Source organism: Eleginops maclovinus, chromosome 18 (assembly GCF_036324505.1).
Source record: "Eleginops maclovinus isolate JMC-PN-2008 ecotype Puerto Natales chromosome 18, JC_Emac_rtc_rv5, whole genome shotgun sequence".
Lineage (NCBI taxonomy): Eukaryota > Metazoa > Chordata > Actinopteri > Perciformes > Eleginopidae > Eleginops > Eleginops maclovinus.
The window spans coordinates 22,624,951-22,650,001 of NC_086366.1; the positions used below are offsets into that span (position 1 = coordinate 22,624,951).

General features: G+C 40.9%; 1 protein-coding gene across 1 annotated transcript in view; it reads right to left on the reverse strand.

The window, feature by feature from the left end:
• The window catches only part of ulk2 (unc-51 like autophagy activating kinase 2), a 43,799-nt gene that overhangs the window by 5,992 nt on the left and 12,756 nt on the right, over nt 1–25,051 (reverse strand). The window contains exons 4-24 of the mRNA XM_063906628.1: nt 22,421–22,453; nt 18,072–18,108; nt 15,124–15,297; nt 14,214–14,287; nt 13,975–14,076; nt 13,842–13,900; nt 13,213–13,295; nt 13,046–13,096; nt 12,855–12,943; nt 11,457–11,625; nt 10,561–10,606; nt 6,552–6,701; nt 5,304–5,449; nt 5,116–5,196; nt 3,447–3,724; nt 3,182–3,360; nt 2,463–2,572; nt 2,150–2,287; nt 1,817–2,058; nt 891–1,060; nt 635–753 (exon numbers count right to left, since the gene is read on the reverse strand). Coding sequence (XP_063762698.1) covers nt 635–753; nt 891–1,060; nt 1,817–2,058; nt 2,150–2,287; nt 2,463–2,572; nt 3,182–3,360; nt 3,447–3,724; nt 5,116–5,196; nt 5,304–5,449; nt 6,552–6,701; nt 10,561–10,606; nt 11,457–11,625; nt 12,855–12,943; nt 13,046–13,096; nt 13,213–13,295; nt 13,842–13,900; nt 13,975–14,076; nt 14,214–14,287; nt 15,124–15,297; nt 18,072–18,108; nt 22,421–22,453 — 2,530 coding nt within the window. The remainder of the gene's footprint in view (nt 1–634; nt 754–890; nt 1,061–1,816; nt 2,059–2,149; nt 2,288–2,462; nt 2,573–3,181; nt 3,361–3,446; nt 3,725–5,115; nt 5,197–5,303; nt 5,450–6,551; nt 6,702–10,560; nt 10,607–11,456; nt 11,626–12,854; nt 12,944–13,045; nt 13,097–13,212; nt 13,296–13,841; nt 13,901–13,974; nt 14,077–14,213; nt 14,288–15,123; nt 15,298–18,071; nt 18,109–22,420; nt 22,454–25,051) is intronic.

A 25,051-nucleotide genomic window follows, 5' to 3' on the forward strand; every position in this document is an offset into this window, starting at 1 on the left:
ACTTGCACAATTGGTGGCTGACTAAATACTTTTTTGCCCCACTGTATATTTTAAATAAAGTGTTGCAGCTCATCCATTAAAAAACAGAAGCCTCGGACTGCTTATAATACGGGGAAATGGGAAGGGTATATCTCAAGCTTGTTATGAAAATAAGTTATTTGGCTTTTTCATCAACTAAGATTTGTTAGAAGATTTTCTCAACTTTAATCGACCGAATTTATTTGAAAAGTGGGTTTTAAAAACATGAATACTGTGTAATATCTGTCAACATGTATATTAAGTACAATACAAGAAAAGCACAAGTTTCAGGTGTGGGCCATATTCCATTATACTTTTTTAATTGGCTGAGGGACATTTCAAAATGGACAAAGTGCCGCAGTCGGCCCCTGGGTCGTAGTTTGGGCACCCCTACTGTAGGGTGATCCCTTGTACGAAAGAGCCATGCTTGAATGAATTAAATATCTCTAAAAGGATGTATTGCTCTCTAGACAGCAACAGGTGTTTAGTTGGAACAACAGTAAACAGGAAATAGACAAAGGGAACATTTAAACTCCTACTGCTGGAAAGGGTGAACAGCAGATACAGGTTCTAGTGGGATATGGTGGTTACAGGTCATTGGAGGACATTTCCTTACCCTGTTTGACGGCAGTGGAAGGATTGAGCTTGGCTGATTTTATCTGCGCCTTGGCCAGATGCAGAGAGGAAGCCAGGAGCTGGGCCGCCTTCATGTAGAGCACCAACTGCTCCACCTGCCTGTAGGGGGCAGCACAATCACAGCAAATCAGACACTGCAGTACCACAAGCCCCCTCCTCCTCCTCCTGCTCCTCAGACTGCATGATATTAGTCATTATTTTAGATCCCGTCAGAGCAGACTTTGGGCATTCCTTACCCCCACTCTTTACTGAGCTGGCTGATCTGGTCCACCACCACGCTGTCCTGAGGGGGATAGAGCGAGGCGCCAAGCTCCATCCCGCCGGCTCGCACCGCTGCCATCTCCAGGACGCAGTCAGTGAAGGAGAGCATCATGCGGAGGTACATCAGTGTGTCTGTGTGCTCTCGCTGGACCAGACAGAGTATAAATGAATAACAGGAAAGACTAAAATAAAACAGAGTGAGTCATGAAGCTGGGAAATGTCACTAATGGCCATTCGTAAACAAACAGTAAGAATCATATTATTTTGACCGTGATACTATTTTAAAGAAAAATGGAATCATGCATAAAAACACTGTGCGTTCATTAGGCCACATAATTGGCAAAGTGTACATAGTCTCTGATTGGTTGCTGATGTAATGATTCAGCCAATGCAGGGAATCAGAAAATGTTATTTATACTGGGGGAAAAGAGCGATTCCTATCTGGACGAATTCAAGAAAAGGACCTCCGACCAACAGTGGGTTAAATCGAGCAGGGCATTACTGTGCATCGGAAACGTCATAATTGATTTTTTAAATTATTATTATTTCATTTATTTATTAAGGAGTGGAGAATCGACAAACAATACAAACATTTTCACAAGAAAAGAAAGAGGTCACAGCATTGTATCGCTTACACATCCTGATCCTTGCACATGACAGGGTGTTATTTGTTTAGAAGGAGACAAAAACTGAAAATATATGAATACAAAAATATATATATATTTTTTTTTAAATGGGGGGGAACATATAGACTTAGTCAGGGGGTAGGACGTTCAATTAGTTAAAATATAATATAAAGGGCTGTCATTTCCCAAAAAAAACGCCTCTGTGTTTCCTTTTGGCATACTTGATTTTCCTGTTAAGAAATGATTAACAGACTCTTAACACTTGACTTCCTCACCTCCATAAGGGTCTCCTCAGGCAGCTCAGGGGCTTCGAAAGTGATGAACCCCTCCAAGCTGGGAGGGGAGGTCCCATAGGGAACGTAGCGCAGGCTGCTGGGTGCCCCATCATTCCCGGGAGCAACCTGACCAACCCCGAAACCTCCTGGAGGAGAGGAGCCCATGGCCATGCCGGGAGGAGATCCCACATACACCCGACCGCTGGTGGAGCACAGGGAGCCGCCAGAACTGTTGGAGCCCACTGGAGGGGAGAGGGGGGGGTCATGAGATCAATACTAACTAAAAAACATGTTGTTTGGAACAGCTTATTTGCTCAGGGTCAGGGTGCTCACCTGAGGTGGTGCGGGGCCGTGTGGCCAGATGGCTGCAGGTGGGCGGAGTGCTGCTGTTGGGCGGGGAACCCACGGTGAAGAGGACGGTGCGGGGACTCGCTGACATACCCTGAACCAGCCCAGTGGGACCTGCAGGGGCTTTAGGGAGAGGACACTGGTTTAATACTATACCATAGACTGTAAAAATGTGAGTTTAAATGAAGGCTCTGGATAAGGAAGCATCAGGGGAGTTATCATTCTGGCATTTTTCATAAGGAAAAATACAGACTAACGATACATTAGTAATCCCCCTATATGTGCAAACAACTCATACCTGTGTCCATGGGTCGCTCCGTGTTCAGGCTGTCAGTGCTGCCCTGATAGGCCTGTCCTCCCAGAGTGATTCTGATTTGCTGCTCAGACAGACGACCTGTACTAACGGACCTGCAGAGAAAAAGACAAACAACGTCAGCACAATGTCAAACACACGGGAAAAGTGATGTCACGTCATAAAGGACAGACAGAGAGTTGCACCAGGCACTTGCCCTTTCCTCTAAAAACATGTAGGTGACTTATACAAGTAGAAGACAAAATTAAAATAGCACATTTGTCTTCTACGTATATTATTCTGTTTGCAGTCCACATATTTAGATATTATTACATACATTATTCAACTGTGCAGTATATATTTTATTTACTTTCATCATATGCTGTTTAACATGTACATAGTTTACTTATTCCTAAATTTAGAAATTTTAATGTTTGGTTATTTTGGAATTTGCACTTTCGGAGGAGCTTGGGATTTCTATAGCCAACAACTACACTGTAGCTATTTCAAAATAAAACCTTTGAATCTTAAGTATTAAGACTTAATTTTTTATAAAAATACACAAATCTAGAGGGATTCGGAGTATACAAACAGAAGTATACAAAGAATAGAAAAGGCACATCCATATTAGAGGTAAACGACAATGACCATCAATGGACGTTTGAAAGATGGGATGGGGTAGCAAAGGAAACGGGGTAGTGAAGGAAACGGTCAAGGAGTCCTACCTGCCAAAGGTCCTGCTGGCCTCGGGGGCAGCGGGCCGTCCGGAGAGGTACGGGCTGCAGTGGTGGGCACAGATTTCCCGAGCATCTGCCAACGTCTTGGTGGGTATGGGGCTGTCCGCCAGCGCCATTAGATTACAGGACGCCTGCGTTTTGGGAATCTTGAACGGGGCCGAAATGGTCTGAAAGGTTAAAAAAATAAAAAAGGAGATTAAAAACCTGAATGTGTTTGGTGCTGATCTTTGAAACACTTAATATCTGCACTCACTTTAGTGGGAGAGCCGATGATGGTGGGCAGCGGGGACTTCTGCAGCCAGTCTGACGTGCGGGGGGAGGTGCCCAGAAGCTTTGTGGGGGAGGAGCCCAGGTTGGCCGGTCGGCCGAACTGAGGGGAATGACTGCAGGAGGAAGAGGAGGCGGAGGAGGAAGGCTGAACCGGGTCTGATAACTGCTTGTGGAGCTTCTGCCTGGTCTGGTAGACCTCGGTCAGGGTGGGGGCACTCTGGAGCCGGGCCCCCAGTAGTTGAGAGGACGGGACGGGGGAACCTGGAGAAGGAAGGGAGTGGATTAGAGGTCAGTTTAGGTAAATGGACCATAAAGCGTAGTGTATTAAAAATCAGTTTAGACTTGATTTAGACTGATCAGAGAAAATGTGACACTCCAGCTAAATCATTTGTCCCTCAGCTCTGAGTAAAAGAGAAACAGCGGGGAGTGATGCTACTGTGACACTGTTAATGAGCTCTGTGCGTCACACCAGTCAGTGTACAACAGCCCTGAGACTGTCTGAAGACACTCTCTGTTTGGATTGAAGTCTACTTGTTTTTATGGCTTTTAAAAATAGGGGGACAAAGTTCTGTTGTCTGTCTGGTTTTATTTCACAGTACACTTCCCTCATAACACAGTGGTCACCATGACAGCAAAGGTCCTTACACAAACAGTGAAGACGTTCCAAGATGTGACCTCTGAAGTGACTTTTCAAAAGACCTTGACTTGTTTTAATCCATGGAATAATAAAGTTATGACACACATGAGATAATAAAGCAACAACTGCAGTTAACTTGCCAATGCATATCATATATATCGCCATATTTTCCTGTCCTAGGTGTCTTTCTTTTGTTTTGTTTTTTTTAGCTTTGTATATTTAAATTTAAACTTGCAGTATATATTTGTCTTTAGCATTTTCTTAGTAAATGCTGAATAGTTTCCTAAAAATAGTTATTTTATTATCTTTAGATTTGTTACCTACTTTTGCTACTTATTTTCTTAGAATGTTTATGTTTGCACCAAATCAAATTCCTTGTGTGTGTAACCGTACCTGGCAATAAACTTGATTCTGATTCTGATTTTATACAGTGTGGCCTTTTATAATAAAACTGTTACCTATCATTGCATCTGTATGGTTCATTTTATATTACATAATTACAACACATTTCATTTGGCTGACAATTTTTCCAAAGCAACTTACAATAAATGCATTCAACTTTACAAATTCTAAAAAAGCCATTATCCTGTAAGAACATTAGCTTTCAACCAGCCTTTTCATTGTTAGTGCTACACAGAGAAGTACGATTTTTTTAATTGGCCAAGCTTCAGTATTAACAGGCAGGTATTTTTAGCCTGCAACTGAAGATGTGTATACCTTCTAGTGTCCTAATATTTATACGGGGATCTTACTAGCTAGCTGATTAGCCAATGAAGAGCTAAGTGCACATGATGGAGTATATGGTTTAACCTTGTCCTGGAGGTCCTTACCTGAGAAATTGTTGTTCTGCTTTACCTTGCATTTGATAAGATCTACATTACGATACTATTTTTATTTGGTCTGATTACCATTTGCTGTTTCAACAACCCATATCTCATGTTAATTCTTAGACACACAGTTGTGTTTGTTTTTGGTTAAGCGGGTGACCAGGCCGTGGTGTCGCATGTGAACTGACCTCCTGAGGAGCTGCGGCTGCGGGGTTCGTGGCTCTGCATGTGACAGCAGCAGTGCCCCAGCTGCTCGGGGATGGTGCCCACTGCGAACACAAACACAGTAATTTTCACTGGGAGCTTCTGGACACGTCAAACACATGTCTGGAAGGTCTTATTAAAAAAGCTGGGACATGTCCAGACGAGTCCTTACCAAGAGGTGATGGAGAGTAGGGCCGGGAGCTGCCGGTGGAGAGACGCCTGCTGGCGGTCTGAGGTACATCCGCTGAGCTGGGGGACCCCGAGGCCAACTTCGGAAACCCCATTGGACTGGTGTTGGAGCGCCTCACTGTACCAGACCTTAATCAAACAAAAACAAACATTAAGTATGTATGTAGACTTTTAAAGGTGCACACGCTAAAGGAACAGAAAGAGTGAAGTAATAAATACTTAAAACCAATTATTGGCTTCTGTCTTCCTGTTTTGCCAGCTTGTAAATACTTGTGTAGCTGTTGAGACAAGCCACTACTACTGCATAGCAATAGTAATCAAATTCAGAGAGTACAGCTGGGTAAGGCTCACATTTCTGGTTAACAGACAAAAGTTGTATTGAAATGTTCCCCAAGGTGTGAAAAAAGCATCGTTAAAAACATATTTTCGCATCCAAAACATTTCAGACAAGTTTACAACCATGTCTGAAAGCTTGTGGTCTTCCCTTTGTTGGGACATTGCTACTTCTTGGCTGCAACCACATCTAAAATCAGCAGCAGAACTGTGGAAAACTTGTGCAAGACAAAGAAAGAAATGGGGACCCACCAGTTAATGATAAGTGATTAGAAAAACACAACGAATCATTGCTCCTTAGCATTCCAAGGGGTCAACAATCCTACAGGGCACCTTAATGCAGTCCCATAAAGTGACAAATATATTAAGTTAACATTCAAATAACCCTCAACTACCTGGTAAACTGTGTTTGTCCTATTCAGGAATGATAGAAACTGCAAGTTCAGAGGCCAAAAGGTATCACCTCGCTCTAAATGTTAAGAGCTAATTTTAGGAGCTCAATAACAAATAACCCTACATCGTACTTTCCTAATACCGTGTCAGCAAATGGCAAAGCAAACAAGCCCTTAGAAACCACAAGCCCACACAGAAGCCTTTCAAATGCTACACATTAGCAACACAAAACAGCTGATTAATGCCTTAAGTAGCCCCAGTGTTCTCCCTTTCAGGAACAACAAGACTAAGGTACCACCCTGCTTTCTCACTCTGCTTTGTTTTCACATAAATCCGCCAACAAATCCTCCCAGCAACAGGTCGGGAGGCCACAGAGTTATGAGGTCATGTTAGTGAAACTTGACGGCTGATGAAACAACAGTCTGGGTTTGCATCGACCGGCAAAATGCTGTGTGACATTTCAGGTGGCAGACACTTCCTCATACCCAGCAGAGGAGGCTCTTACCTGGGGGAGCTGTACAACGTGGTGGTCGGGCTGCTGGAGAGGTTCTGCTTGATGCGCTGGTAGTTGCGGATCTGCGTGGGAACAGGGATGGGGGTGGTCTCAGCCCGCGGGGACACCATGGGGGTCTGTCCAGGGGTTGGTTGCGGCTGCCTGTTAGGGAGGAACGGGGAGAAGAGGGCAGTTAGCCAGTCTGCTCGAGGCTGCTGCTGCTTCCATAACTCCAGGACATCTTCAGGGGGGTCAACACCCATAATTGCTTAAATATTTAAAACATGATAATAGCAGGACAACTCGAAAATGTTCTTTCTACTGCTTCATGTTTACTTCAGAGTGGAGTCAGGTTGAGGAACTTAAGTTTAGCCTGGTGGATCATCTGGTAAAAAAAAAAATAAAGGGGGCCAGGCTTGCATGTAAACACAAAGGGCAGCACCAATCAGCTTCGAGCTGGGGGCGTGGCTAGAGGCAGGGCCGGCCAATGGCACGTGTAAGGCAGGTTTTCTGATATAAGCACAGAGCAGCAGGGGGAGTGCAAAAAGCCACAGCTCATTTGCATTCTTTTGTTATTCCACAGGAGACAAAATGTTCTTGAGCATACAGAGGGTCTTTGCTTACATGAAGAATGCAAAAAAAAAGAAAGACAAACAAGAGGAGGAGTAGGGGGAAATGGGCCGTTAAGAGTGCAACACCAGTTGGAAACCAGTGTTATGTAAGAATGTGGAGACTGGGAGGGTCTACGAGAGGGTGAGCAGGAGGACACGTGAGGCAGGGACTAGTCCAGACAAAGAACCAGAGACAAATTGCTGGATTTAATTTATTCTGAGACATTTGATACAGTAACCCATAATAGAGGTTTTTCTATTTTTTATTCAGGTTGCTAAAAGCATTACTACCCAGACCAGGCTTAATATGGAGAGGACTGTAGTGCGCTGTCTTTGTGAAAAGGGAGGGATAAAGAGAATTTGTAGGTCGCTGAAATGCTGCTTTTAAGAGTGGCAAGAGGAGAGAGCATGCATCTGATGTCAGTTGCCTCTCTGACCTGGTTTCCCCCCCCCCCCCGAGCAGCCTAAGGGGGGAAGGGATCAAACAAATCCAGCCTTTCTTTTTCATAATTTGTCCCCATTTGCTTACACCGTCTCTCTCCTTATTCCCTCTTATTTCCTTGCAATAGTTATCTTTTCATTCCAATCTTCGCAAGCACACACTGCTGTCCTCTGTCTCTTCTTCCTTGAGTACCAATTTCGGACCAACAAGGCACAGAGGATAAACAAGGCTTTGATTTAGCAGGTCTTTATGAGTGTGTTACTAAACTGCAAGGGGCAACTACTGTCATGAAGAAGCGGGTTTTTCCTGTGTCAATGTTTAACTAATTAATAAATTTACTAATTTATGTAAGCAGTACAGAGTTATTGCTAGGGAGAAAGCTGTTAAAGGACAGCACAGGGAGGGAGTAGAGCTGCTGCATGGACGGTTGGAGGATGACACAGAACAGCAACCAAAACTGAGCAGAGAAAAAAAGGGAACAGAGAGAGTGGAGAACGGTTGTGCTCGAGGCTGTTGACACATGAAAACAGGAAAGCAGGGAGATAGAAGAAGTGACTGCAGGTTGTTATACAAGGGAGGGGGAGAAAGAACAAAGACAGACAGAAAGTAGCAGGAGTTAAGGGGCAGAATATATGTATAAAACACTTTAAAGAGGACCTGTCGTGCTTTTTGTGGCTTGCCTCTCTTCAATATGCAAAGGCTTTATTGTGATATGCACAGTAGCTACAGTGTAGATATGGCAATGAGAAACTTAAGTCCCAGGCTCCTCCGAGTGTGTTATATAGGTTTTAGTGCATGTAAATGATCTGCCAAGGCAAAAATCCCTGTGTTCCCTCCACACACACCGCTGCCTGAAACGCTTCCATTGGAATCCTTTGTTTATTTCTTTAACATAATGACATCACTACCTAACACTCGTGATTCTATTGGCTAGCGCTCATACACATTGAACATGATAGGATAAGTGGCGGGACATCTCTAAACGGTTGACCAATCACTAAAGAGGTGGTTGGCCAACCAATCAGAGCAGACTGGGCTCTGGTTTGCACTTGACTTGTATTCCACTACTGAAAATAATCCCCAATTAACTAATTTATTCTTATATATTTATTACTTACATGTTGTTACTGACTGCCTTTTCAACAATTGTAATGTTTGATAATGCTTTTTACTTATAACATGGATGTATAGTCATATTGATTTTAGTTTTATTAACATATGTAAAAAACATTTTAAAACATGTAAATCTACTTAAAGGATTTCTAATTTTATAGGATATTGGGAATACGTTTTTAAAAATGAGCAACGGACAGCTTTAGTACTCAAGGTTTTTCAGAGACGGAAATATATGCGTTTTTTGTGTGATCTGAAACTAGAGAGAAACAATTTCCTAGTGGAATATTAGCTAGTGGAAGTTCAAGGTAGAAAAGGGAATAAGTGCTGCACAGGAGGATGATGAATATAAGTGGTTAATTCAATAACATGGATTTAAACCTGAAGAAACGAGACAGAAACATTGAGAGCAGAGTGTGTCAGCACGACATGTAAGCATGTTATGATCTTTTAAGTACACAGGTCCAGTAATAACACCGTTTGTCAAAGCAGCAAATTTGGGCAGTGTGCAGGTCTATTCTTATCACACAGCCCTCGTGGGTCGGGTGCTTTATTTAGCGCAGCACCACCTTGTTGTTTGGCTCAATGATTCACATCTCACTCACCATGCACATTAGGAGGTGTGCAGGACAATTCACTCATGACAAATGGATGTTGTGTGTGTGTGATATGTGGTGTTAAGCTGAGTGTTTTGCGGTTGGCCAGAGCAGACAAAAATAGGGAAGTGAATGAACAAAGGAGGCCCGGCTGAAACAAAAACACGCAAACAATAGATGTTATGACCTTCCACACATCCATATGAAATCAAGGCTGTGTGAATCTCACAGCATGATGTCGCACTTCCATTGGATGGCCCATCTATTTTTTACTCTGTAAATATGTTGTTCATTCACCATGACGTGTGTCGAATGGGCTTAGAAAATAATGTAGTATCTGCAGCATTCATGTAGGCTTTGCAGGCCCTTTTAATGCTATTTAGAATGTATTTGAGTCATTTTTTACCAAAATAAACATTTTTCTATTAATGCAAGCCTTGTATAAAATCCCCATTTTTTAATACATTTTTGTATGGATTACTTCAGCGGGTGTTAAAAGGCAGATTTTGTTTCCTTCGTACACGGTCAAATTGCCCGTTTCCCGTTAAGCTAACTATTAGAAACAAAGCTCCTTATAGAACTTAATTTCTTTGTTTAGTTCTTTGGGGCTTAGTCTGCAAGGGCTTGGACTGGGGTCCAAAGGGTCGTCCGTTTCACGTCCCGATTGGACCAGAAAATGGAGTGAGCTGATAGCTGGAGAGGAGCCAGTTCTCCTCCTGAGCCACTGCCGAGGTGCCCTTGAGCAAGGCACCAAACCCTGAAATTCCTCGCTGGTGCCGGGTACCTGGCAGTCTCCCGGCTCTGCCACCTCTCCTGCATGTGTGTGGTTGTTTGTGCATGTATATCATCCTTGCTTGTGCATGTATATCCTCCCTGTGTGTAATGTGTGTAAACACTACAGAGTGGGGAAAGAAATTTCCCTGTAAGAAAAAAAGTATATCTTCTTCTTCTTTTGCATTGGTTCGTAGGGAAGAAGATTAGGGCCAAATGTGAAATTCTTTTTCAGATCTATTAAAGGCAGAATTCTTAGAAAAAAGTCAGAATTATGAGTAAAAGATAATTCTTATATTTTTGAAATTCAGAGATTATACAAAAAAAAGTCAAAATTCTGAGTTTAAACCCTAACTCAAAACCCAAAAAATGAACGTGTCGCTAATCATCTTCCGTAAGTTCATTATGCGAAATAACTTGTGGGTGTTTTAAATAACATTATTTCTGTACAATATCCAAACCAGTTTGGAGGAAGACGTCTTACTCACCCCCACTCACTGGACAGTCGACGGCCCGCTCCCATTGGTTGGTCGTCTGAGGAGGGAGAAAGAAAGAAAGAAACAAATAAACAAACAAAGACACAATGCAGGTTTTACTGATGTATAAATCAACAGTAATTAGGTGATGAAATGCCATTCAAAATGCCAGCTGATCCTCCAAACGGACTACACTGTGTTCATTGTTTCAGTGGAGGACTAGCAGGTGGGTGGATGTGTGTGTGTGTGTGTATGTGTGTGTGTGTGTGTGTGTGTGTGTGTGTGTGTGTGTGTGTGTGTGTGTGCAGCAGTTGCAGAGGGTGAGGGTTTATTTTACCAGTCAAAAGGGTAAGTGTGCGTACCTTCTGTTTGAGGCCTGATGTCTACGATTACAGCATGAAACGGTTAGCAGCTGTCTGACTTAATGGCAGTGGATTTGGTGACATGTGTTGCGTGAGGGTGATTGAGTGTGTGTGCTGTAGGTATTATTGGCAGGTAGTGAATCTGACTTCACATTACATCAACTTCCCAGACATCTGTGTGCTTGTGCAGAACAGATGTCGTTTACTTCTGAGTCCATCAGTCAACAGTACTTTGTCCTGTATGTACAGTGCAGCGTGTGAACGTAACACTGATTGTGACAGAATGTTTCCCTGAGTAGATTATTTCAAACTTTATAACCAACGACATAATAACAACAAATAGAATTACAAAAACAAAACTCATTTATAGCCAGTCAAATGGAAGTTTTTTCTAATAAAAATGTTTGCAATAACACCCGGCTCGACAGGTAACACTTGTGCATTCTCCATAAGCGAAGTGAGGTTAACCAAAGAGTTGATCTCTTTTGCATATAATCAGGTGAGTTACAGAACACACAGTAGGGTACAGTATGTGTGTACACTCACAACTGTCAGTAGAGATGTGAGGCACCAGCACAAAGTCGTCAGTATCGGAGGACGAGTTCTTGCTGCTGGTGCTTCCTGCAGACTCTTTGGACAGCTGCAGGAAGTTGGGCGGACCGAGCGGAGGGGACGACAGACCGTCCTCTGCTAGAGTCTGCATGTCCGGGAGAGACTGTGCTCACAGAGAGAGGAAGAGAGCAAGGGAGGGAGGGCGAGAGAAAGAGGATTAAGTTGTGCCTTGTGAATGACGCAATTAAGGCTGTCAAACTGAAGTAATCACATTAGTCCAGAGAACACTGACATCCTGGGAAATGACTTGCCCTGTATTCCCACTGCTGCTGTGAGGTAAACCTCGGCACCATGCATAGTAGTTGTTATAACATGCAGTGGGATTAATCATAGGAGAAGCTGCAACACTTAAACTTTAAGTATAGTGTGTTGCACTGATTAAATATTTTTGTAGGCCGATGCGGAAGTTAGCATCACAAGGCTTGCTCGACAAAAAAGCGATGGTATTTGACCATTGGATTTTCGATTATTGCAGAAAATACGATGTGTGGTAAACACATATTTGTGATACTTACACATTTTGGCAAGATAATTTCCATATATTTACACCATTTTATAAGACTTTATTAAAGTGTACCTGGAATCAAGAATTAACGTAATGCTGTAGACACACATATAGATACATGACCATCGTATGACTACACGTCACCACTGTTAAGCTAAAAGCAGCTAATGTTTAATGCAATTAGTAGTCTAGTAGTCTACTTTAGCAATTGCTGTTTTTAAGACACATTGAAAAGCTCCAGAAAATGTAAGTGGAGTAATAAGTGACGTACTTTGTGTCCTAGTATAAACACTTGTCTAACAACAGGCTTCATTTTTGGAATCTATCCAAAAACATTGACTTCGAGATGAGGGAACCTAAAGGTGCTAAAAGGCTAACTACTTTCTGGGTTAAGGACTTATTATTGCACCACTCTAATGACAATACTGGAACAGCAGGGACATTTTTATGGAAATTAGGTTAAATAGGTTTTAGTTTTAGTTTTGTTTTGTTTTTTGACATTTTTCAGGCATTGTTTAAACATTTGAAGAACACACTCTCATTGCCACACGTGAACATGCATGCAAGGCGGAGTAAATGTATATCCATCTTTTGCATTTAAACCATCAAGGTATGTATAGGCAAAATAAAGCAGCTGCAATATAGTACTCGGTGAGTGGTTTGGTGGTATGGTGCATTGCTCAAGAGCACCTTAGCAGAGCCCAGTAGGTGAACTACCACATGAAGTAAGCCAGCATTATCGGAGCACAAAAGGCTTAGTTACTATTTTATTACAGTGTAATTAAATCACCTTGACATGAGGATTTATAAAGTAATATCAGACTCACAGGAGGAGAGTTGTAGCGGATGCATGGGGAGCTGCCACAGGAACTGTCCGTTGCTGCGTTGGAGGTGCTAGGCACCGGCACCGGACACGCTGAGGGGGAATAAATAAAACCAATTAATCATGTCTTAAAGTTAGTTGATGTAAACGGGAGGTACAGTTGTGTTGTTTAGTGAATGTGCCCTTTGTGCTTACATTTCTTTATGGTGACCGTTGGCTCCAGGAAAGGATGGCTGAAGAATGCGTCTACAGAGTGAGGGGGGGTTAGAGGGACAGAACAGTTTAGAGAGCACACATCGATACAGAGATTATATACATTTAACAGAGATGCATATAACACTTCATGGTTAATTACTACTGACCAAAGTCCATCCTGTCCTTCTGGTTCCTCTGCAGCAGCCCAAGCAAAAGGTGGCCAAGTTGTTGGGAGGTCTCCCTTGGGATGCTGGGTAATGATAGCATAAACACATGAATATGGAACTATGAGCTAAATGTTAATTCCAGGCTAACATGCTAATAATGACAATGCTAACATGCTAATGCTAGAATTTGACATACTCTCCATCTTAGTATGCTAGCAGTAGCTAATGGCTCTTTGAGGCTTTACCGAGACACGGGAGCTATGCTAAATGTTAATATCAGGTTAACATACCAATAATGACTAATACTAACATGCTTATGCTAAAATATGACACTACAAAGTACTCACTACATGCTAACAGCTGCTATTAAGCAATAAACACAGGTATAGGTAATGGGAATGTCATAAAAATGATAGGTATTTGGTCATATTGGATAAAACAGTCTGACCTGTTGAAATGTCACAGTAACTAAAGGGATAACAATTCATCCTAAGCATGGATATGTTGTCTGGTACAAAGAGCCATACTACGACTGTAGCTACGAACAACAGATGCTAGCAGAGAAAAAGGCCCAAATCCCATACTAAGAAGGAGCCTTTAAACAAAAGACAATACGTCATGAGGCTTACATAGGTTGTGGATTTTTGTTCTTCTCATAAAACATCCTCAGGTCTTGGGGACTATTAGCCTGAAAATATGATATATATGTTAGATTCACAGAAAAACATACACAACAACACATTTGTTGTGCACAGTATTAACCTGGAATGGTGGCTTGCCGACCAGACATTGGTAGATGACTGTCCCTATGCTCCACAGGTCAGCCTTGGCATCGTAGTTCTGGGACATGATGACCTCTGGGGCCTAAGGGAGCAAAGGTGACAAGTAAAGCACATAGGGAGTTATGCAACGTGCAGAGAACGCTGACAGGGCTATTTTAAAAAAGGGGACTGATCCAAGAAGCAGACAAACACAAAACATATAAAGTAAAACACACTGACCATGTACATGGGTGATCCACACAGTGTGGCTGCCATCATGTTGTTCTGGAGGTACCGTGCAAACCCAAAGTCAGCTGCAAGACAGCAAACAAACCAGTCAGTGCACACACAAGCGTTATTATTACTCATAACAAAAAACACTATGGTTGAATGCCTGTGACAAAACACAGGGAACACTAATACAGTCATAACATTTTTACTTTAAAGAGTCCGTATTTTGGGTTTTGGGGGTTTTCCCTTTCCGGTAGTGTTTATAAAGGTTTTAATGCATGTAAATGGTCTGCAAAGACTAAAATCCCTGAGTTCCCTCCAGAAGAGATTTTTCCTGCCTGAAACGCCTCCATTGGACTCCTTTGTTTACTTCCTATCATGATGACATCACTATGTAACACTTGAAATTCTACTCGTTAGGGCTCCAACACACTGTAAGTGATAGAATAAGGGGCAGGAAATCTCTAAGTTGTTAACCAATCCGAACACAGCTGATCAAACTAACCAATCACAGCAGACTGGGCTCTGGTTTCATCTCAATTATTTATCAAATGAAAAATAATTGTGTGTAAGCATAGTTGCTTTCTGTAAAGGTAGAACATTTTGGGAAATAAATGTATAGTTTCTGTACACAGTGGACACAGTTGTATTGTTTGGCTTCTAGATTTTAAAGTTGAAACAAATAAAGGGTGCATGACTTTTAACGGCCTATTTAAAAGTAATATTTATACAACTACATTGTTACCTGGAATCAATAAACGCTTTACATAGTCCAGCCATCTCACACAGTTACAGCTTGATCAAAGTTAGGAAATGACTAGATATGGGTCACTAAAAGACACTAGATACATAAGCATATTGATATTAAATCTACTATGCTAAACATCAATAAAGGACTTTTTCTGTCCGATTCTTTCACCTATTTTGATGCGGATGCCACTGATGTTGGACCTCTTGCGCCCCGCGTACGACAGCAGGATGTTCTGTGGTTTCAGGTCACGGTGGATGATTCCTTTGCTGTTGAGGATGCGCATAGCGGCAGCAATCTGCTGGAGGAAAACCCTCAGGGTGTCTTCTCTCAGAGTCCCCTTTGCTGAGGAAGGAGAGAGAAAAAGAAATGACAATTACTGAATGAAACCAACTTTTGTTCTGGTAACACGGAAACTCAAAAGGACACCTTTAAACAAATCTGCTCATAAATATTCATCTCGCTTAATATTATCCCAGATAGTCATTCAAAGGCTGACCTATTGATCTTTTTCAGGTGCTTCCTGCTGCCTAACAAAAATCACTAATGATTGGTTTCCTTGGCTAGATGAGGAATCAATATATTATATAATTCAAAGAGATTCATTAACCAGCACTCGCCAAAACGGCTTATGAGCCGTGCTTGATTAAAGCTAAAATTAGCATCTTATAGTAATACTCGTGAAGTCAACAGTGTAAACTGAGGCAGTGACTATTCCCGGGTGGTAGTGAAATTAATCTAATCCGATGTTAGGCTAAGAGGATTCCTTACCCTCCCCTTCTCTGTATAAAACCATTTGACTACAGTTTAGGCATGTAGGCTCAAACCAGTGATTTTGTCAACATTAATCTAGGATTTGGGCTTTTGCCAGTCTCTGCCCAACACTCTGGACCAATGTCTTTAATGGTAAAGTTGTGTAAGAAGTAGAATCATTCACTAGTGAGATCATGACTGCACAATATTGGATAAAATTATTAATTGTGATTATTTTTGACTGATATTTCAGAAGGAGTCATGGTACTGATACAGAAATTAAAAAGAATTGTCATGTTTTTTATCATTATTTTCATTTTCATTTTAAAAAAGGGTAAAAAAAGAGCAATATTTGTACCAAACAAGGATTTGTATGATTTAATATTATTTTATAAAGTCTGTAGAATACTGTTTGTAGTTCAGGATTATCTCTGCAGCGCCACATTAATACATTAAGAAGGTATTTCCAAAATATTTCACAAGTCAATATTGCGATTTTGATTAATTAATTGTGCAGCATTAGGTAAGATCCACTGATGTAATTGGAAGTTGCTTAATTGGAAGCGAATATCGATACTATAGTGAACATAGAAGCCCTCCACTGATGACACCACAGGCAAAATACCGTATCAGTTCGAGATGGGTACAGTCTGAACAGTTATTCTCTGAACAACCACTAACATGACCCCACAGGTTTCACAACTACCTGTGTTACTCAAGGCGGGACCTGACCCTGACTTGTTTTGGAACCTGTGCCAGTACGGGACAGGTGCACTTTGTAAAGTACAGTGATAAGGGAGCTGTTCCTGCAACACAATCAGTGTTTTTATGGAACAGAGGTGTAAGCACCTGTGGTTATGTAACGGATGGATTGGAAAACTACTGTTGATTTGTAGGGATTTGAGATTTCTCAAGCTAACCTGTTTTTAAAATAATTATTTGTATAAATGCAGTCAGCTTCTGACTTTTGTTAGGATCTATGAGTTCCCCATTCTGAAGCTCAAATGTTATGAAAGCAGAATTGGTAACGGAGCAGAATCAGGTTTTATGGCCAAGTAGGTTTTACACATAAAAGGAATTTTCTTTGGTGTATTATGGTGCATGCATAAATACAGTAAGAGCAAGTTGTAAAAAAAAAAAAAAGAGGTAGCATTGAACAGAAATGTGCTAAATATACACAGGATGTTTAGGAGAACTGTTAGCATCTATGTGTGGAGAAGCCATTTTACATCAATTATGATGATTTGGCAGAAAACAGTCAAACTCAAAGTCTTCCAACTAGATCAGGACAAGTGATGAGGCTGAAATGGATGCATCAAAAAGCTCTAGAAGAAATCTAGTAAATGCAACTTGACTTATTTTTTTTTTCAAATTTAATGAAGTGTAGCGGGCAGTGATGTGTGGTCCAGATGGTGTTTTTTTTCTCTCAGATACAAATACAAACAATCCACAAAGAGCAAGTATTTACTTTAGGTTCTTACTTTTTTTCTAGCAACTTCACTTTTATTCGGCTTAAACTCTGTCAAATGAACTGCATGTGTTTGACAAGGAAGCAGTCACTCACTCACTCATTTATAATGTTGTTGCCTCCATCAGGATGGCTTAACCCCAAAAGTAATGCAAAACAAGTCTTTAAAAGATCACTGTGGGTGTGAGTGGGTTTATCTTTTATTCGTTTTACTGGTGTTGACATGCTTAGTCCCATACATTGGCCAAGAGACAGACGGAATTGTTGGTGAGGGACATTTTATTCTGATTACATCTGGATTCCTATTTTTCCTTTTTGTGAAACACTGTTTTCCAAATGTCCATGTCAATCATATATCATTACAGTTTAAGCCAACTTGTTTACCAGAAAGGCTGACCTTCATTAGTAACCATCACGTCGGGTATAAGCACTGTGCTGACTCTAGAATAAAGAAGGAGCCCTTTGTACAAAAACTGTAGTGGTTCCCACACGCACATCCCCCATATAGAAAAATGAAGACATACAAATCCTCCCTCATAGACACACACACACACACACACACACACACACACACACACACACACACACACACACACACACACACACACACACACACACACACACACAAACACTCTTTAACAGCCCAACATGATCCAGAGTTGTTCCATAGACAGATAATAACTACACAATCGGGTGCACTCATTCCCACACCTACACTCATGATAGATGCGGTCACATGGCCTATCCTCCTCTGCAGTATTTTGTTTTGATGAATAACAATAATCTGTGTTTGTGTTTTTGTGTGTGTGTGTGTGTGTGTGTGTGTGTGTGTGTGTGTGTGTGTGTGTGTGTGTGTGTGTGTGTGTGTGTGTGTGTGTCAGATTAGTGCGATGCTTACCTTGCAGATAGTCGGCGAGATCACCGCCATTACAGTACTGTGTGGGGAGAGGAAACAATCAACATCAGCAAATTCAGGCTCAGCATGTCAAGTTGAGAAGCACAAATAGGTATTAGGCATGCATATGTGTTTTGGCGTGTATATGTGTAAGAATGTTTTATTCAAATCCTAGATAATGGCAGAATTATTCATGAATCTGCTGACAGACTGGAGCTTTATCTGGGCTGACAACCTGTGCTTAGTTCTCAAGAGGAACAGACGGTTAAGGTTGGTGTGGAAATTGTAAATAAAGTCAACTGATGACTGAGGGATGACCAATAGAGTGGAGCAGCACATGGTTGACGTATATTTGTAGGCCGACCCAGAATTCATCATCACAATGGCTCCTTCAACAAAAAGCTGACAACTAACCAAAGTTCTCCCACACTACAGTACACCACTCCACCGCTCCCTTCACTGGCTGCCAGAATAGGCTTCAAGAAACTGGTACTAGCCTACCATGCGTTGAAGGGATCTGGTCCTTCTAAAATCCAAGACATGGTAAAACCATAGACTCCAGCACGCACACTTCAATTTGCTTCTCCCTCACTGTGAAGTGGACCCAGGGACACCTCAACAAAAATCCTCCTTTTACTGTCCTGGCTCCAAAATAGTGAAACGAGCTTGTTGAAGTGAATATGTCAGCACTTTTCTTGTTGTTCTGAGTTTGAATCTTCATGGTTTATTGCTCTTGTTGTGAGTTACTTTGGATAAAAGCGTCAGCTAATTTTAATATAATGCACTTTGTGATTTTTTAAGCAGTTATGTTATTGCTAGAAGTAAAAAGCTAATGCTAGCTGATTTCACGGTCTGATTGCTGGGCATCACCGCTAAGCTAAAGACGGACTTGTGTTGGCGTGATGACGTTAACTTGTTTATTCAGTCACTTTTGGGCAACTGGCATTTTTTTTTGATACATAGAAGCTTTGGAAATTCACAAGTTAGGTGTTTACTGATGTCCTGGAATACAATCTCCTAAGCTTGTTTGAACCGCAGATCTTATTTCAGGCATCTAAAAAAAACACTGACTTTAAGACAATGAAATCAGAAGTCATTTAAGGGTTTAAGGACTCATTCCTGCACTACTCTATACAAGAAAGACTGGATTAAGATATTTTCTACTTCCACTGCATAGGAATCCTCTGTCTCACCCTGATTGGTTCACCCTCTTTCCTGCTTCTAACGTGAACTTCATGTACAGACTGCTCACATATTAAAGGAACATAAAGCCCGCCATGAGCTTCAGTGATTGTGCACATATGTTTTCTGAACTCTACAGGAAGGGAAAACCAGAATCCTTTGAAAATATAAGACCTTGTTAAGTTTTGATGGTGGTGGTGGAGAGCACTGTCTGAAATTGCACTCCACTATGAGCCTTAGGTGTTCAATTATGCTTTACAATCACCCAGTCCCTGTTATACCACCACTTAATAAAGGCTGTAACCACACTGTTTGAAAATAACACCACGTAATATATACTTTTTGCTAGTGTTATTACTGGCTTCTACTTTCTCTTACCTTCATATGTTCACTTACTTTTATAATGCCGTTTCTTTTTTAGTTTGGCTGTGTATTTATTTTAATTCAATATATAACACGTGCTTGCCTCTTTATTTAATATGTTAGTCTACTCTTTAGTGTTTATCTGCACTGCCCCCTTTATTGTAACAATGTACATTTCTCCGCTTTGGGACAGATAAAACATTTCGGATTCCTGATGTTGAAATCTGGTGACTGCCAACTTATAAAACCATTCATTACGCCCTTGTTTCTTATACAGAACCCACCGAATTATTCATGTTTCTATTAACCTGGGTTTTCATTTTATTTTCCACCAAATTTACCCCAATTAAACCAGCTGTGAAAGTGTGGCCTGAGACCACACAGTACTTTAAAAGACTAGGAGATTAATAAGTGAACACTGAGTGAATCACTAAAAGCAACATAATAAAACCTTACTCCCTTTGTCCAGCTTGCAAAACAACGTTTAACACCCTGATTGTAGCCTCTGACAAAGTGTAATCTAATTTTGCTGATCTAACTGCGGTGTTGTAAGTTAAGGTTGACGTCACCTTCATATTTAGGATTCAGTTGAGGCTTAGCAAAGCTTTACCCTTTAATGGTGAGAATTTATAGAGCGTCAGACCAGTGGGAGCTATGCAGTTAGCCATCTATCAAGCTGTCATGCTGTTTGGATCGCTTACCGTTTACATAGAAGTTAACCGAGCCCAACGAGAAATATACTTGTTGCTGTAGGTTGCTCTAAATATTTCCAGACAAACATTTTCCATGAAATATGTTGTGTTTTTAGCCTCTAGACTGACACAATATTCTCTTATGTCTTCCTACCAATTTAATCTGACACTTTAACCTACACTATATAGACAAAGTATTGAGACACTCATCTTAATCATTGAATTTTGGTGTTTCATTCAGTCCCATTACCACAGGTGTATAAATCAAGCCCCTAGCCATGCAGTCTGCCTTTACAAACACGTGTGAAAGAATGGGTCGTTCTAAAGAGCTCACTGAATTCGAACGTGGTCCTGTATTGTAATGTAAACGTTGCAATCACACTTCTCTATCTGGCAGTCTGATGGACGAGTCTGAGTTTGGCGAATGACAGGAGAACGTTACCTGCCTGACTGCATTGTGCCAACTGTAGAGTTTGGTGGAGGAGGGATAATGCTATGGGATGTTTTTCTGGGGTTGGCCTCGACCCCTTAGTTCCAGTGAAGGGGATTCTTAATGCTTCATCTTACCAAGTCATTCTGGACTATTCTATGCTTCCAACTTTGTGGGAACAGTTTGTGGAAGGCCCTTTCTGTTCCAGCATGACTGTGCCCCAGTGCACAAAGCAAGGTCCGTAAAGGCCTGGTTGGATGAGTCTGGTGTGGAAGAACTTGACCGGCACGCACGGAGCCCAGACTTCAACCCCACTGAACCCCTTTGGGATGAACTAGAACAGAGATTGCGAGCCAGGCCCTCTCGTCCAACATCAGGGTCTGACCTCACAAATGCTCTTCTGGATGTATAGGCAAAAGTTCCCACAGATACACATTCCCAGAAGAGTGGAAGTTGTTACAGCTGCAAAGAGGGGACCAACTTCATATTAATGCCTAAGAATTTGAAATGGGATGTCATAGAAGCTCCTGTAGGTGTAATGTGTAGGTGTCTCAAAACTGTTGTCTATATAGTGTATGTTTGAGTAAGAAAAGCTTTTTCCTGCTAAGCATAAAACGAGGCATCAGTATTGATTTAACCAGGCTGAAGTCCATGCCTAAAGTTTAGCCAAGGCCTGACTACCTGAAGCTTCTGGAAACCATTTTTTATTGAAATAACAACCGACTTGACTTTCTTGTGTCAGCTTTAAAAACAACATAATAAAAACTGTTTTCTGTAAATGAATGTAACCTAGTGGTATGACGCGCTATCATTCCTAAGGATTATTGGTGTTTTATGCTGTAGAGCTGTCTAAACATAGATAAATCAAGATTTGGTGCAAAGGCTTTCAGGGAAAAGGATTCCTAGAAAGCAGAGGGGTGTGTTTTCAGTGAATAACTTGAGGATTGTTTTCTCCCCTGCAGCCAGCAGAGTTGCGTAACATGCAGGGAAAGTTGGGGAGCATGCAGAGGTTGTCAGCCAGCTCGGAGAGACATTATAGAAACAATATGAAGGAAAACAAGAGAGAAAGGAAATGACAGGGAGGGGGGCGACAGCATGCCAAAAAAAACAAAACACATGCTGACAGCCAGAGCGTGGGGTAAACAGTTACATAATTGATCATTTCATTTTTAGTAAAGAAATATGTATGAAAATCAATTTTAAATATACACCTTTGACAATTTTGTTCTGAGTGCTAGATGAAAATTGTTGACAGATACTGAATACAAATGTTCTGTTGGGTAAAATACTCATTTTTGAGCTAAATCCTGAAGATATGTGAATTAAAGGGTTCTCAGAAATACACTGTGAAGCTAATCACAATGAAAAAAATCCCACAAACCATTACAAGGTGGCAAAACTCCACATTAAATGAGACACATCTTCTGGTTAGTGGGTGCATTCAGACTTTCAACCTCAAAATTAGAAAATGTAATGGGATATTATTAATGTTTTGTCTTAAATTAAAAAAGATATATTAAAAAGAACCAATCTGCTATTGTCATCTCATCACACTGTAGCATTGTAGATTACCAACTACTTTTAAAAGTGGAAATAATTATTTTTTCCCAACACGAGTCACAGCACATGAGAGGATATGAGCTCTGAATCATCCGATAAGCAGACAGTCAAGTTTTTAAACTTACCTCCATGACCAGGAAAACAGCGTTGGGTGTTTCCTGGAAAAGAAACGACACAGAATCAGTTACAGAAACTGATGAACACTACAAGATCAACATCCTGTCAACAGCTCAACTACACACACCCCACTTTTTAACTCCTGAAAAAGCTGTTTAACACTTATGAAACGGACAAAAATTCTTGTTGTAAAGAAATCGCACAAACTGGCAAGAGAAACCTGATGGAATTTGTTTTAGTTTTGGAAGGGAGTCAACGGACTAGGGTGAAAATCAAATTAAAAGTAATCCACATGTGAACATACCTGTAGCATTTAGGGAAATATGCTTTTGGTAGAAAATGCGACTCTCTGGACCAAAATGTGGTAATGACTGAGTGATTATTGCTAATTGATCACCCTAAAGGAGGACTTTTAATGAGCACGAAAATGTTTGGTTGTGTCACATACACATTTTAACAGTGACATACGTTTGATTCTGTGAAAAAGTATGTAAATATAATCCTTTTTATTCAATTATTTTCAGGTAGTAAACAGTCTCAGTGACTAAAGGTCATGATATATTTCACACATCTAAAGAAACATAAGGACTAGGCAATTTAGACGGATAAAGAGTTTTGTTTCAGATGAGTCACAAAGTATAATATCATAAGATTTTGTTTTAAAAATCACAAACTTTCAATCAGTAATTAATTCAAGCCTAAACTTAACCCTAGGTACCCGAATTCCAAAAATATCAACTATCTATTAAATTTAGATTTTTTTGAATAGGAGTCGCGTTGGATAAAGGTTTCTGCTAAATAATTGGAAGACCTAAAACTTTTTGTCGATTATCAGAAAATGTATCCGTTGCCATTAAGAAGAACACTTGAAAAACTGCAAATATGCCGTGGAGCTTCTTCAAGTAAGAGGACTTGCTGCTCCTAACTGCAATATAATAACATTTAACTGGATATTGTTGAGATTTGGACCAGACAATAAGGACATTTGAAGATATCACTTAACACTGAAATCATATGGGTTCTTTTTTCCCAATTTTACAGTAATTATGTTTGTGTCATACATTTTTTTTTTAAAAGAGCATTGCACTCCTAATAAATGTGTTTATACAAAGGACAGCTAGACACTTGTTTATTACCCAGTCAAGCAACATATACAGTAAAAAAATGTTTTTAACCAAGCCAATGAAGACACAGCGAAATAAAACTACCATCTTACCTTGTAATTATCCAAAGTATTATTGGTATTCATACAACACTCTGTTACTTGCTCATAACACATGCATGCTAATATTGAGCAGTACAAATTAATATGCTCAGTGATTAAATTGCATCAAAATTAACATATAAAGCGGGCCTACAACATACATATAAATCCTTATATCTCCCAAGTGAAGAAATTCTGCAATAGTAAAGATAAATTGACAATGGATTACAAATAATAATAAAATGTACACATTAGAATTAGATGGTATACAAAGGGCAGAGTTATGCAGAGTCATCTGCTTACACATAAGAGAGAAGAGATTGTCATCAACTAGCAAGACACAACAACAAAACAAATCCAGTGTTTTTGGCAGCCTTTAAACCATTCTGTATAAAAACAAATGTGACCGTGGTCTGACCACTAGCTACAGCACACTAGGTCAACCCACGTCTGACCCCCAGGGACTGTTTGTTTGGTTGGTAAGTAGCTCAGTCTTCCAATCCTATACAGTGTTTTCTCCATATAGAGCAGGTGTTAGTGGGGGATGGGCCGCCAGTATCCAATAAGACTGTATGTGTGTGTGAATATCTGTGGGTTGGGGAAGGGGCAAGGGGGGGATTACATAATGAGCATGTATTCAGCAGCACAATCTGGGGAAGAGACCGGCGGGGGGTAGATGCTAGTGATGACTCGTTGCTGTCAATGAAGAACTTTGTTTCACAATCTCACACACTTAACTAACGTCAGAGAGAACTGAAAACAACACACTGTGGACACTGAGTACATTTAAGAAAAGCTGCCGCCTGGAGACACTTCATTCAGTGTGTGTATTGTCACGTTCCCGCTGTTGTTGCCTCCGTTTGGCTTGTTATGAAGTGATATGCATTTCAAGAGGCAGGTGGTGACAGTAGCACATAAGGCTGCCTTTGTTTGCGAGGCCTAAGAGGAAGTAGCGGCTCGCAGTTATGAAAGTGATGACCGTTTGAACTGTTTACACCAGCTAATGTTTTCTAGAAATCTCTGTTGATATGAAATGTGTTGAACTTTGGACATTGCTTGCGTTACCGGATGAGGGCTGGGCTCCAAAACCTTCCCCTTCCAGTGCAAAATATTCCAAAACAACTCTGATAAAAATAGTTCCTCTTTCATCACACGCCTGCCACACGCGTGTTAGATGCTGTTTCACAACATACACAATCTACCAGCACTGGCCAGAAAGTTTTTTCTTATCCTGAGATATGAAAACTGAAAAACCAAAACACACAAAAACACTCCGGACTGCCAGGAGTCAATGCAAGCCAAATCAGCAGCGTTCAGTTCTAGAGTCACACTCCAGCTCCAGTGGTTATGTAACAAAAGTGGGGGATGGGATATGGCCAAACTGGAGCGGATGGAGGTGGATTGTGGCATGTTTTTTTACTGGGGATGGGGAGGT